Below are 13958 nucleotides of genomic sequence, written 5' to 3' on the forward strand. Positions count from 1 at the left end.
TAATTCACGCAATATATTTTATATGAAATTTATATGTGTCTTTCTGTTCCCACATGATTTAGTATACTTATCATCGTATTTTTCTGTCCTTTTTTATTTATCTGTCTTAATTACAAAACTTGTTAAATGATTTTTCTTTTTACTAAATATGTTTTTGTACATTTTGAGGAAAGCTATTTTATTTTCCTTTCAAATCAAATGGAATTTTATGAATGTGTGTATCTTGGTGAAGAGAAAGGGGGAAATATAACTTTTTTTAGAAGAAATAGTTATGGACTTTGTATTAAAATTTATAAACTAATTTATAAAAATTATGTATTTAAACAGTTTGTTAATTAATCTCATTAAAATAATATAAAAGTATCAAAATAATTTGATTCAATTCATCACAAATTAAGTTAAAAAATACTAATTCAAGTTGATTTACTTTTAGTAAGGAAGAAATTTGTAATTTAATTCGATTTAGCATGGTTAATGGGTTAATGAGTTGACTTATTTATGAATGTGTTATTTTAATAATTTATTTCATATATCTACTGTACTCTAATGAAAATGATTTGATTTGATTTAATTTTTTTATAAAAGTGGAATGAAAATGTTTAGTTAATTTTTCAAATATTATTATAAAGGTACTAATTAAATATTAAATATAATCAATATATATAACTTGATAAACAAATAAATTAAATTTTCAAACATTATTCAACAACATTTTAATATTAAAAAAAATCAAATTATAAATCCGTATATTTAAAAGTAGTAAATGATAATAATAACAATAACAAACTTATAAAAAATGATAAAAAAAATTAATAAAGTGTTGTTGGTGGATGATAGGTCAACTCACTTTTAATCTTATTCAAATTCACCGGTGAAATGAGTTGAGTCACAAATTAAAATTTATTTTGACATCTCTAAAATAATAATAGTTAAGAGTCAACCAATAATTTTTTATTGGAAAGAGTTTTAATTATTTGAATAATTAAACGTCATATTTATTTTCTAAACTATTTTTTTAATATTTCATTTTGAATATAATAGGTAACAAAACTATTACAAAATCCATATATCTGTGTTATTTTTGTTTAATTATTTTCAGTTTATAATAATATACGTATTTTAGTAAATCTTTTATTATACTATGACAATTTTTCAATTTATTTTCTCGAACAACTTTAATTTAATATTTATTATTTGATATGGGTGATGCTTTAAATTGGATTAAAATGAACTATTACTTTTTAATCTAATTTTAAATATATTAAATCTAGATTGAATATTTTTAAATTATATTTAAATTTTAATTTGAATCACTCGCATTTAAGTTTAATTTCATCATATTCAAATTAATGTAAGTTTTCTTAAATTCATTTCACTAATATTTGATTTAATCCGATCAAGTTTTATTTGAATTAAACTTTATTTAGCTAATCTAATATAAGTTAAACTTGATCTAAGGGTTCGATCTATTCTAACCAATATTTACATGTATTTTATCTTATTTAGTTTTCACTAAACTTAATCTAATTTAATTTTGTTTACACATATGTAACATCTCAAAAATACAGTATAAAATCATATAATAGAATAATCACATATTAACAATATTACAGTTCAGTTCTGAGATTAAGAAGTACAATTATGCTTGAACAATCTTACCAAAATACTGCAGAATTTAAACTTTACATAAATACTGACTAGACCGAACGGTTTCCAAAACTACATACATCGAACAGTTCTACAAAACTAGAAGCAGAATAATAACCGAACGGTCCTAAGGTTCGGTCTTCACTTCCACTTCTTCCAGAGCTTCTTCCAGCAACTCTTCTCCTTCTGCTCACATCCACAGGATGATCATTACAACAGGGAGGACAATCGAACGACAATACAGATAAGACAGAAAAATATAGGGTAAGCTTATGTAATTTAATTAATGAAACAAACATATATATCACATAAGTCTGATACAAATTAATATATCATACATTATTGCATGCAAATAAACAACCATTTGACTCTGACTGTCCGGACTGTATGAATTCTGTGTAGCTATAACGTTTGTGCACCCGGGTGATGTAGTAATTGGGATACTCTCAATAGCTGCCACCCGAGGTTAATCAGTTCCGTCCAAGTTAACCTTATGAACTAGGACCTCCTGTCATTCCCACACATGAGTTACTCCTCTCTACGTGAGAATTAATAATCACGGAATATCAGGATAAACGCCAGCTAAGCTTTGCCCACATTCATACTTTACCATTCAATAACCAATTTCTGAGATATTCCTCCCTGGAATACTCTTTCATATCCAAACTATTTCATTCATATCACATTTCAAAATTCCATCATACTTCATCATCAATATATTCAACTGAAATAAGACCACACTTTCTCATCATAGAACATGTCCGAATGGAATAACACTCCTTAGAAACTAACATGACCGAGCGCTATTTACCAATTGATCCGCTTCAATGAACTGACCCTTAAGAGTTCAAACCGAACACTACAAAGCCTAGGACCGAATACTAAGACTCTAGGCTGAACACCATTTAATGAGACTGAATACTGTTTGACACCGAATACTAATAACAAACCGAATACTATGAAGAAACCGAGAGATAGAAAGATGTTGAATACTAATAATACTTAGTTTTTAGTATTAAGACAGAACACTGAAGAGACCGAGTACTAGTCTGAGATCGAGCACTGTAGAAACCGAACACTATTGAGTTTGGTCGAACGCTCTTATTTTAAAAATGGTAATGATAGATTACTGAGACGAGACCGAGCACTTGGTTTAAGACCGAGCACCACTTAGATCGAGTGTCGGGTTTAAGATCGAACACTACTTAGCTTATAGAAGGAAGAATTAAATACCGATACAAATAATGGATTTTTAAGGGAGATAAATATACTAGTATATGTGTAAGTAATATTGAATACCAAATACAAAGAGACAACTACACTTAGATAGGCACTTATTTACAAGTATACTAGGATAAAATCGATCGGTCATCAACTGAAACTCTTCCCAAAGGAAGGATCCAGTACAGACCGAATGCTCAAAGGAAAAATCGAACGGTCAATAATGACTTTCGGTGATAAACATATAATTACAAAGGAAGTTACAGACTTAAGATCAAATATTATATCAATCGAGTTCTCCATCATTTATATTCATACACTCATACAACCAAAAATGCAGTAACAACCATACTTCATTTTCATCCAATAATCAAACAAACATGCAATCAGTCAAAACAATAATCATAATCAAATTATATAAGCTTCCCTTACCTCTAAACGTGACCTGACGCTCACAGGTGCAGAATACTGGTTCACCACTACAATTTCTTCTACCCTTAAAATTCACTGATTACAAAACTAGACCAAAATAAAGGACCAAAACATTATCAGAATCACATATAGAAAAGTGATCAATCCATGCAACCAGAACTTGGTTTGCATGTGCTAGTAAACCACACGACTGAGGAAGGAATGAACTTACCAGCTTAAACCCAAAACTTGATCGGTGCAAAACGTAACTCTTGGCACCAGGAATACTCAGGCATGGTTTGAATGATGATCGAAAGAAGAAAAGAATAAAATTTCTTAGAGAGAAGTATGAGGTTTGTAGAGAGAAGGAGGAGAAAATGAAAACTCAGAAGGTTAAAGATGAAGGGTGCATGCAGAAAAGTGGCGTGAAATTTGAAAACTTAAGTTTTACTCCTATCGTCAAAACCGATCGGCCACTCCGCTGCTCACACCTGTCTTTCACTTTCTAATTTTCACTAACACCTGACTTCCACTTACACAGGGTTTTTTAATGCTTCTGACACCTTGCACCTACACGTGTCTTCCACTATCATGGAATTTTAAGAGTTCTGACAATGTGTCTTATCTAACTTCATTAAACTTGATATAAAATTGTCTTAACTAAACTTGACTTTGATTTACTTAATTTAAATTTGAACATGTTTATTTAACTCAATTTAAACAAAACTTTACTTAGAATCCCTTAAGATTTAGAATACTCTAATTTAATTTAAGATTATAGCAATATGTAGTTAGACCTAACCTAACTTAAATATAAAAATGGTTTAACCTTACACGTACTGATCATACTTTATCTGAATCTAACATAACTTAACTTTTCATGATTTCGATAAATCAAAAGTTACTCTGATTTTAAATTAAAAAAGTTATCCAATTCAATTTAAATTAAATACATTAATTAGCTAAAAAAATATACAAATTTACATTTGAGATAAATAGAGTAAACTTGAAGTATAAATGTACAGTAACCAATTAAATTTGAAAATTTATGTTTCTTTAAACCCTGTTATTTTAAAATTTTAATTTTTTTAACTATTTTAAATGTGTTAAAGTAGTCACTCCCCAAAATAATAATAATAATGTGCGTTAAATATTTATGTATTGTTATTTATCCCGCCCAACTTTATATGATACGGTATTTTTTGTTTTTCAAAACTATATTGACTTCGTTTTAAAATTGGAGATTAATAAAAGGGATAACATTATCAAGTTGGAAAAACTATTAATCCTAGTATTCATATTTATTCGGTCAAATCTATATTATTATATAAATAGAATTATTTTTTAGTTTTATATTTTAATTGAATAAATTTAGCTTTTAATAAATAAAAATTATTAACACGTTTACTAAAAATAATTAAACACATTTTATTTATTTAAAAATAACTAAATAGTTTTAATTTAAAAATAATGATTAGATAACATTTTTAATACTGTTTTTAATTTTTTTTTTCAAAATTATATATATAATATATTGTATTACTTTGTTTTATAATTAATTAGTTATAAAATAATAAAATTATATATATTCAAATGTAATAAAAATATAGTTATTTATAATGTATCTGGCTGCTGCTTTGTCCATCCATTATGAATGGAAAATGTTCCTGTTAGAAAGCTCAAGCAAAACACTCTCAAACTCTCTTTTTTTTCTCTCCCTATTATATATATATACAAAATATATATAATAGGAAATGACATCAGAAAATACGAAATTTATATAATACAACCACATGCAGAGGATAGAGTAGGAGACTTAAATGAAGAGGAAATAATCTTAATCTTATGTGGAACTTTCTGAGAAATTGCATTCTGTCCTTTCAAATATTAAAATAAATATAAATAGATTGGGAGTGTTGACCTTCAAATATATTTTTCTCATTCATCATCCAATTTGTGTTTGCGATCGATCCAAAACAATGGACGCCTTCACTTCCTTCTTCGATTCAAGAAACCGATGGAATTACGATACGCTCAAGAACTTCCGTCTCATCTCTCCCATCGTTCAAAATCACCTCAAGAAGGTTCCCTTCTAATTTCTACCTTTTTATGATTTTTTTTTTAATTTTTTCCTTCAATTAGCGAAGAAATGTGGAAGCCATGGATTTCATAAGTTTTCTCTCATAGTCTTTGTTATACCAATGTCTCTTCTTTTGCTTTTATCAATTTCTCTGATCTTAACTAGGGTTTGCAAAAATTAGGATTGTAGGATCTTCGGATGGTGGATGTTTTGGATTTCATCGTAAATTTTTCTTGATTGGTTTCTTAATTTGGTTTTGTGATTGATTGTTGTAGGTTTATTTTACTCTTTGTTTCGCCGTGGTTGCTGCTGCCGTTGGGGCCTACCTTCATGTTCTCCTGAACGTTGGGGGTTTTCTTACTACGGTGGCTTGTGTTGGAAGCAGCGTTTGGTTACTCTCTACATCTCCTTCGGAAGAGGTATCTGTCATTTTAAGCCGCTGTTGTTTTTTTTTCTTCTTTTTTTGTGATCGCTATTCACCCGCGTTTTTTCTTTTCTTGTGATGTGCAGAAGAAGAGGGTGACTTTGTTGATGGCCGCGTCACTGTTTCAAGGTGCCTCCATTGGACCCTTGATTGATTTGGCTATTCAAATAGAACCAAGGTATGTGCTATGTGGTGGTCAATGGATTGTGTGAGGATTCATGTGATACATTCAACGCTCCTGTTACCTTTGATTGGAATTAAATCATTGACTTTTTGTTGGGATAAACTTTTAACGACTTTGTAAGGGTGAAGAAAGTGAGAAAAAAAAAATGAATTTGACTTTTCTCGTATTGATATAAACTTATGAATAAGATAAAACCGGTTTATTGGAAAAGTTAAAATGAGAGTTTCTATAAAAGATTGAGTTTATAAGTTGTAGAAAAAGCTTAATTTTTTCTTTTTTTATCTTCTTTAATTATTTTTTTCTCCGGGATAGTACCTTCAATGATAGTTAGTCTTCGAGATGTTGAATGTTTTATAGTTCTGTGACATTATTCTTTTGTTTCTCCAGCCTTATCTTTAGTGCATTTGTGGCAACATCCTTGGCCTTTGCATGCTTCTCGGGAGCAGCTTTGGTTGCAAGACGTAGGGAGTACCTGTACCTTGGTGGCTTGCTTTCTTCTGGATTGTCCATCCTTCTCTGGTTGCACTTTGCTTCTTCCATTTTTGGAGGCTCAACAGCTCTCTTCAAGTTTGAGGTAAGTGATTGTCATTAATCCCATTTCTGTGAAAATAGCTTGGGGCATTCTGATTCTTGATTATACATATACTGAGAGAAATGCTGGCGATACTCTTTTTAAGACTCTCTTTCTGACATTCTCTCTAATATTGGTAATTTAGTGGAAATTACAAATTTTAGTAGGTTATAGTTTGCATTCAAGGATCCTGCCATTTGATTTAGAACTAAGAGGTCTCAAAATTTCTTATTGCTAATTAATATTAACCAATAACCAATAAAATTTTGGGAGTATTAACATCCCTTCTTATAGGTATTAAGTATTTGTTTTTTTTATCGTTTTAAGTCTCAATTTACACAGTTTATTTCATGTTGTTGCAGCTGTACTTTGGGCTTTTGTTGTTTGTGGGTTACATTATAGTTGACACCCAAGAAATAGTTGAGAGAGCACACTTGGGCGATCTGGACTATGTAAAGCATGCCTTGACCTTGTTTACCGATTTGGTTGCAGTTTTTGTAAGGATTCTTGTCATTATGGTGAGTTTGATTGTTAAAGCATCTTTTTTTTTTATGGATTCTCCTCTACCTTGCAAATTTGTATTGACGGGACTTTTACTATTATTTTTCAGATGAAAAATTCAGCTGAGAGGAACGAGAAAAAGAAGAAGAGGAGAGATTAATTTCTTACCAATCTGCTCGGTTTACACCTCTGTTCCCTTGGTCTTCAATACATAGGATACTTGACTATAAAGTGATTTAATCTTCACGAACTTTTTCCTACTTGTTTGCTTCTGAACTTTTTAACAAAGCATGTACTAAAATGAAAAAAGTAAGGTGGTCTTGGACAACCAGTTCAATTATTTTTTCTTTTTCTTTTTGTGTTAATATAAATAACTTGAGTACCTTTAAAAATTAAAAAAAAAATTATATATATTCAAGTAAGGTGGTCTTGGACAACCAGTTTCCCACCCAAAATAGGAATAATAACTAGTCAATTTAAAATGTATTTTGAATATTTATATAACCATTTGTAACTTTTAAGAATATGCATTAATCCTTGATAAATCATTATTAAATTACTTATTTGTTTAAGGTTAAGAATGGAATTGGATTAATATATTCATCAGTTATTGTAATTCTTACTATTTCTCTTTTTAATTCTGTGCGTATAGTGGAAGTTTAAGTAATTAATCAAACATGATATTTATGAGGGTCAATTGTACTATGTAAGTATGTGATACGTCGTGACAAAAAATAAATCTGTAAATTTAATGTTTAATTGTTTTGAAATATATATATATATATATATCAGGAACCATAGTAGGATTTTAGATTTCAGAGAGATAAAAAGAGAGAGAGAGTATAATATAGTTATTAAGATAAGAATTAATTACGAAAATTTTCCGAATTGGTTGTATTAAGAATCTAACACCGTATTTTAATTTCTTTAAAAGAGTTACCTCTCTTTGGCGAAATGCCTTGTCGCAACAGGCAGGAGAAGTTCTTTTGTCCAAAAGAAATCACTTAAAAATTGTGATTTATGAAAGTGAGTATAACACGGGATTTATAATGCTGTCTTGCAATGAGAAGTACCTTAATCTTATTTACAGCCAAGATCATGCTTTTTGTTTTATGATCCTAGAAAATTAAATTAAGACAGGATTTGTTAGTTACCTCAATTTTATCCATTTTCCTTTGTTTTTTTCACGCAAATATATTATGACTTGTTTGGAGCTCTTGACGATTTTATTTAATTGGAAATTAAATTATAAGGTAGCAAAAATGTTATATTCTATCGTTTCTTAAACTTTCATTAAGATTCCATCACGTGATCATGGTACAAGAATGCTGAATCTTCTTTCAAAAGAGTTTGATCCGCGGAATGATAATATTTAAAATGGTTTTGGTGTTTTTTTAGGCTACAAATTATTTTGTGAATTAAGGGCTTACTCCTTACTGCAAATCTGTCTGTGGTGGATGACATTCTTAGAAGTATTTCATAAAATATTTTAAAAGAAAAAAAAATAATGCATGGTGGAGAAGAACACAAACAAATTATGAAACCAGAATGATTATGCATGCCCCAGAAAATGTGTCTGACAGAGCTTTGTTGGAATTCAGTCATATGCTGTAAAGTTTCAGTACCACTTACGTGAATGAATTTTATTTTATACAAATTAAATATTTAAATAATTATAGAACACCTTATCTCTTGAAGCCTTTATATACTATACTATTTAGATATCTACTTTTCAAAGTTCCAGAACCTTCTACAGGGATGGGGCGGTGGCTAAAGTTTAAATTTTATGTTTAATGAAAGCAAAGACTTTTATTAACCCTAAAAGCATATCATCCAAAACAGTCAAATAAAAAAAATATTATAACTCCTGAATGATATGTTATCATGTCATTTTACTTTATGCTCGACAAAAACCAAGCTCACGGTATGGGCTTCTCGATTTTCTCGTATTGCCCATTGATGTATTTTTTTTTTTTGGAACATTGCCAATTTTTATTTCTATCAATAATATTACAATGATTTCACTTTAATTATGCTTACCCTCTTAAGATTTTAAATTTAAGTATATATATATATATATATTATGAAAAATTTTCATTAAAAATAACCAATTAGATCTGTACAATAGAAACAAATATACATGAAGTCAATAAATATTTTTTAACTATAACTTAAACAAGACAAGACAAATCTTTTAGCCTTCATTTTGTTTTGATATTAAAATTTTAAAAAAAAAACAGTAAAAGCATTTGATGGATTTAGATTATAAGTTTTTCCTTTTAAACTAAGAATATTTTTTATCTAGTTAGTTTAAAATGCTTAGAGAAAGAATATGTGGTATGCAGTGTTTAGCTTTCAAATCATTTTATGCTTGAGTAAAAAACTTTTTTTTTTCTTGATTCGCAAATAAAGTAGGAATACCCAACTTTTATTCTATTATCAAACAAAAAATCTTCAACTATATTTATTTACAAAAAATACTTCGATTGAATTTCCAGTTTCAATTGAATAAAAAGCAAAAATAATAATAACAACAATGACGACTTCTTAAAATAAATTTAATTCGATTTCAATGTAAAAATTAATAAAGTCGTCCTAACTTATTTACAACAGAATGGTCAATTCAATGACAACTCGCCTGCTCTTTCTAAAAATCAGTGGTGATAATAAAAAGTGAATAGTCTCCCCATGTATTTTTTTTCGAAGGTAGGCCTAGTGACAAGTGTAACTTAAAATTATAATATTTCAATAATGTGACAACCTTTGATCATTCGAATCATCGCGCAAAGTCACCAACATGCTCCCTCCCAAAAATATATGCAATGATGATAGGCTGTGGAAACAAGCATTACAAAAGAGTAATACGCACACAATGCTTAACACTACGTGAACCCAATGAACCATAGATCAAACTGCTACACCAATACATAACATTTTTTTTTTATTTATATTCCATGATGTTATAGGTTTTTAAAAGGAAAATATGTGATATGAATTCTCTAATCTGAGAACATTTACATGGGTAGTTGCAAATCCTGATCAGAAGCCACCTTCTCCTTTTGCATCTTTGCACACTTCATTCCATTCCCTATATTAATACCTTATAATATATGTTACTATTATTAATACTCTTTTTGCGTGAAGGGCCTCTATCAATCTGACTCAATCTCACTCAAATGGGCCTAAAACTTCCACTTAATTTATAGGGTGGTTACATTTAACTTGTCGTTTCTAAATGGGAACTATTCCAACCACATTATTGGGTTATTTCACTTTAGCCAATGTGTTTTTCTTACATGGGATGATGAGTTGGAGGGTGAAAGATTCCGAACAAACTTAAGATCAGAAAGCGTGAAAAAGGAAAAGCGAATACAAGCATAAACATGTATTAGGACTTTAAACAAACAGTTGGTGCACGAAATCGTTTCGTGAGTAAATAGTTGAACTAAAGATACGAAGCTGATTCCTAAATAAAGTAACCCCAAAATATACCGTCTGGATAAGAAGCGTGTGAGTGGAAAACCGTATCACCAATTTAATTCTAAAACTAAATAACTAAAATAAATAATTGTTGTTAATTGTATATTTATATTGAGATTTATTAACTTTAATCATTAATTAAGTGTTGTTTTAGTTTGTATTAATTCACCCTTCGTGTAAAAGGAGAGTCGTAGATGTTAATGTAGATTAGTTCTTTGTGTATATGGCTGGTCAAAAATAGATAACAAGAAGGTACAAAACTTGCAAGTTACGTTTTTTTTTTATTATTATTATTATTATTATTTGTAGCTAATGAGTTAACATACAGAAGGAATGATCAAACTTCCTAGAGAAAAAAAATTCAAAAAAACATAAAATAGTACAATAATATTAATAACAAAACGTAAATTAATTTCTCCTCTGCTTAAAATATCCAACAAAGTCTCAAAGTAAATAATTTAATTATTAAATAAAATAAAAATGTTTATGATTTGAAAAATATATCTAAAATAAACCATGACAGTTTACACTTAAATTGTTTTTACCAATCTTAGTAAATTCCAGTTGTATTTGGGTATGTATGTATGTAAATTTATGGGTATTTTTTTCCTCCATTATTTCTCTCAATCATTATCATTATTATGATTTTAGGGTTTCAGTGTTACACATTTTCCTTCTTTCTTTCTCTTTGACTTCTAACCTAAAACTTTTATACTTCATCGCGGCGTGCGCTGCAGAGTCACCACCCCACTTAGCTTTCTCACCACACAAACCAAATTTTTATATATTTTTCTTTAAATAAATAAATATAACTATGATTTCTAATTCACTAAAATAAAAACAGCCATGTAAAGTGAGAAGATATTGAAGTTAGGTTGGAGCTGGAATGGAATATTAGTGAAAATGTTGGAGTTATCTTTTTGGCCATTTCAATTACAAAAATAAAAAATAAAATAAAATAAATGCGATCAGGTTTCTTTACCCATTTATATTTTATTACTTTACTTAATAATAATAAAACGACAACACACTTCTCAACTTTCTGCGTTTCGCCACATTAATACCATTCTTCTCATATGTTAATGTCATAGCTTCCCGGTCCCACCACGATTCTCTATTACTCGTACAAAAATTAATTAATTAAAAAATTAAAACAAAACACTTCTTTTCTAATACTAAATCAGATTTTTTTTACACTTTTCTTTCATAACTCTGATATTAGAGTGCGAAAACTGATTTTCTAAATAAATTATAACTTTTATTTCAATTCAAATGCTTTCAATTCAATGATAATTCACACAAGTAAAATATTATGGATGTAATACATTTTTTAATATTAATTGTGTTCATTCAATTTACTTATTTGGTAAGAAAAAAAAAATTGAAACTTCAGTAGTTGAGTGAGGTGGGTAACTTGTTATAAATTTATATATTTCATTTTATTAATAAAAAAATATCATAGACCATAATAATATTTAGGGTGAAAACATAAAAACTTATATCGAGTGAAAATTATTCTGAAAGAGAACGAGCATGTTATGATAATAATGAGTATAAAATATTGCAATTATTAAAATAAAAGTAAAAACATCTTTTAAGTATTGCATATTTAAAATGAAAATATTGCATAGTATTTTGGATAGGACAAAATTAGGATTTGAATGTTTTTTTTTTAAGTTTAGTGTAAAAAAATAAGTTTATAAAGATTAAAAGAAAAATCTTAGAATTGAAATTGAATGTTTGTTAAAGTGATTCATTAGGTTTGGAGAAAAACTCATAGTTGAATAAATAAAGAGTGTGTACTTTGTAAAAAATAAGATAAAAAAAAATGTGTGGTAGTTGTGATGTGATAATTTCTCTTGTAGGTTAGATATTAATGTTTATTAAAAATAAACAGATATACTAAATATGTACATTAAATAAATATATATATTAATTATATTTTAACTAGTTAAAGTCAATGTTTACATTAATTTTATATTTGATTGGTGAAAGTATACATTCCTTTACAATTTTATAAAAATAATATTAATTGTTTGTAATTTTAATATTGGAAATGTAGTTGGAATTTGTAAAACAATTATCTGGAAAAGAAACTGTTTTTATAAGTTTGAAAACCGTGACTTGCTAATTTTAATAAACTTTTCCCATTCAACTCCATACAATGTTGCTTCTCGTATAAAAATAGTTATTCTTTTAGAACGTAATTAATTGTTTTAAAACTATTATTTAAAAAAATGTTCAAATTATAATCTATTATTTTAGTTAATCGTTAAAATAATTTAACTTTAACTATTATACCTTAAAACACCTTTTTTTTTTATGAGATTTGGAAACACACGGAAAAACACGTTTGGCTGTGACACATAGTTAAGAGTTTCAGTGGGACCCACCTTGGTTATCAACCCACTCATGTTCTTACACTTATATTCTGTTTATTAAAACATATCTCATACAATATAATAATACAATATATTAATACAGCTTTTTTATAACACTTTAAAAAAATACATATTATTTCTTTTATTAAGTTTAGAATACGCATAAATAAATAACGAACCAATATATATATATATATATATATATATATATATATATATATATATATATATATAGAAGAGTTTGTTAATTTATGTAATTTTTAGTAAATTATGCATAATAGAAATGATTTTACCAACAAAAAATTATGTTTTGTAGAGACGGTTTTCGGGTAAGTATAAAAGTAGGGCAAAAAGTGAATTGAAATCATGTTAAAACAAAATGACTTTCAATATAACTTTTTCAAATTTAAAGTTGTGCGCTAATGAAGGGATAATTGAATTAAAGTTGTAAGAAACGATAATGACTTTCAAATTTTATTTGAAATTAGATTGCAAATACGAGTTTAGTGAAAATGTGAAAGAGGAAAAGTTGTGCATTCCAATTTGTATATCTAATTAGAAATTATGAGAATTAATTCGATTCGAATATGAAAAAGAAAATTCGTGTTTGGCATTAACGTGTTTTAATTTGATTTTGTGAATAAGAATTCATGCAGTGTGGCGAGGAATTCTAATACATTGAAGCGTGCCTGAGACTAATGAATTTTAATTTGGATTTTATTCTATTTTTTAACAAAGAAAACATGTAAATTAGTTAAATTTATATTTATATAAATTGGTTAAATTTTGTAATTTTATATTTGCATTATAATCAAGGATATTTCGCCTTATTGAGAAATTTTGTAATTAATTCGAGATTTAAAAAAAAATAGCAGGATTTTTTAATAAAAAGAGAAAATTGTTTGAAGTGTAAAATGTATTTGTTTTAATGTTGAGTTTTGGTCTATCCTAATCCATTTTAGTTGTGATTGGTAGAAAAAGGAAAATAGTAATTTTATAATTTTGATGTGAAAAAAAAAGTAAAATGAAAAAATAGTAATAAGTGTAAATTGTCAGAA

At 27.8% G+C, this 13958-nt stretch overlaps 1 protein-coding gene across 1 annotated transcript; it reads left to right on the forward strand.

Moving 5' to 3' along the window:
* The first annotated feature begins 5139 nt into the window (after positions 1–5139).
* LOC124837339 (bax inhibitor 1-like) lies at positions 5140–7379 on the forward strand. Its single transcript, XM_047312671.2, has 6 exons — positions 5140–5363; positions 5635–5778; positions 5870–5961; positions 6355–6541; positions 6901–7056; positions 7149–7379. Exons 1-6 carry the CDS (start codon positions 5259–5261, stop codon positions 7197–7199), a joined length of 735 nt encoding a protein of 244 aa, XP_047168627.1. The 5' UTR covers positions 5140–5258; the 3' UTR covers positions 7200–7379.
* The last annotated feature ends 6579 nt before the right edge of the window (positions 7380–13958 follow it).

Source organism: Vigna umbellata, chromosome 10 (assembly GCF_029865625.1).
Source record: "Vigna umbellata cultivar VRB3 chromosome 10, Vumbellata_1.0, whole genome shotgun sequence".
In the NCBI taxonomy this organism is placed as follows: domain Eukaryota; kingdom Viridiplantae; phylum Streptophyta; class Magnoliopsida; order Fabales; family Fabaceae; genus Vigna; species Vigna umbellata.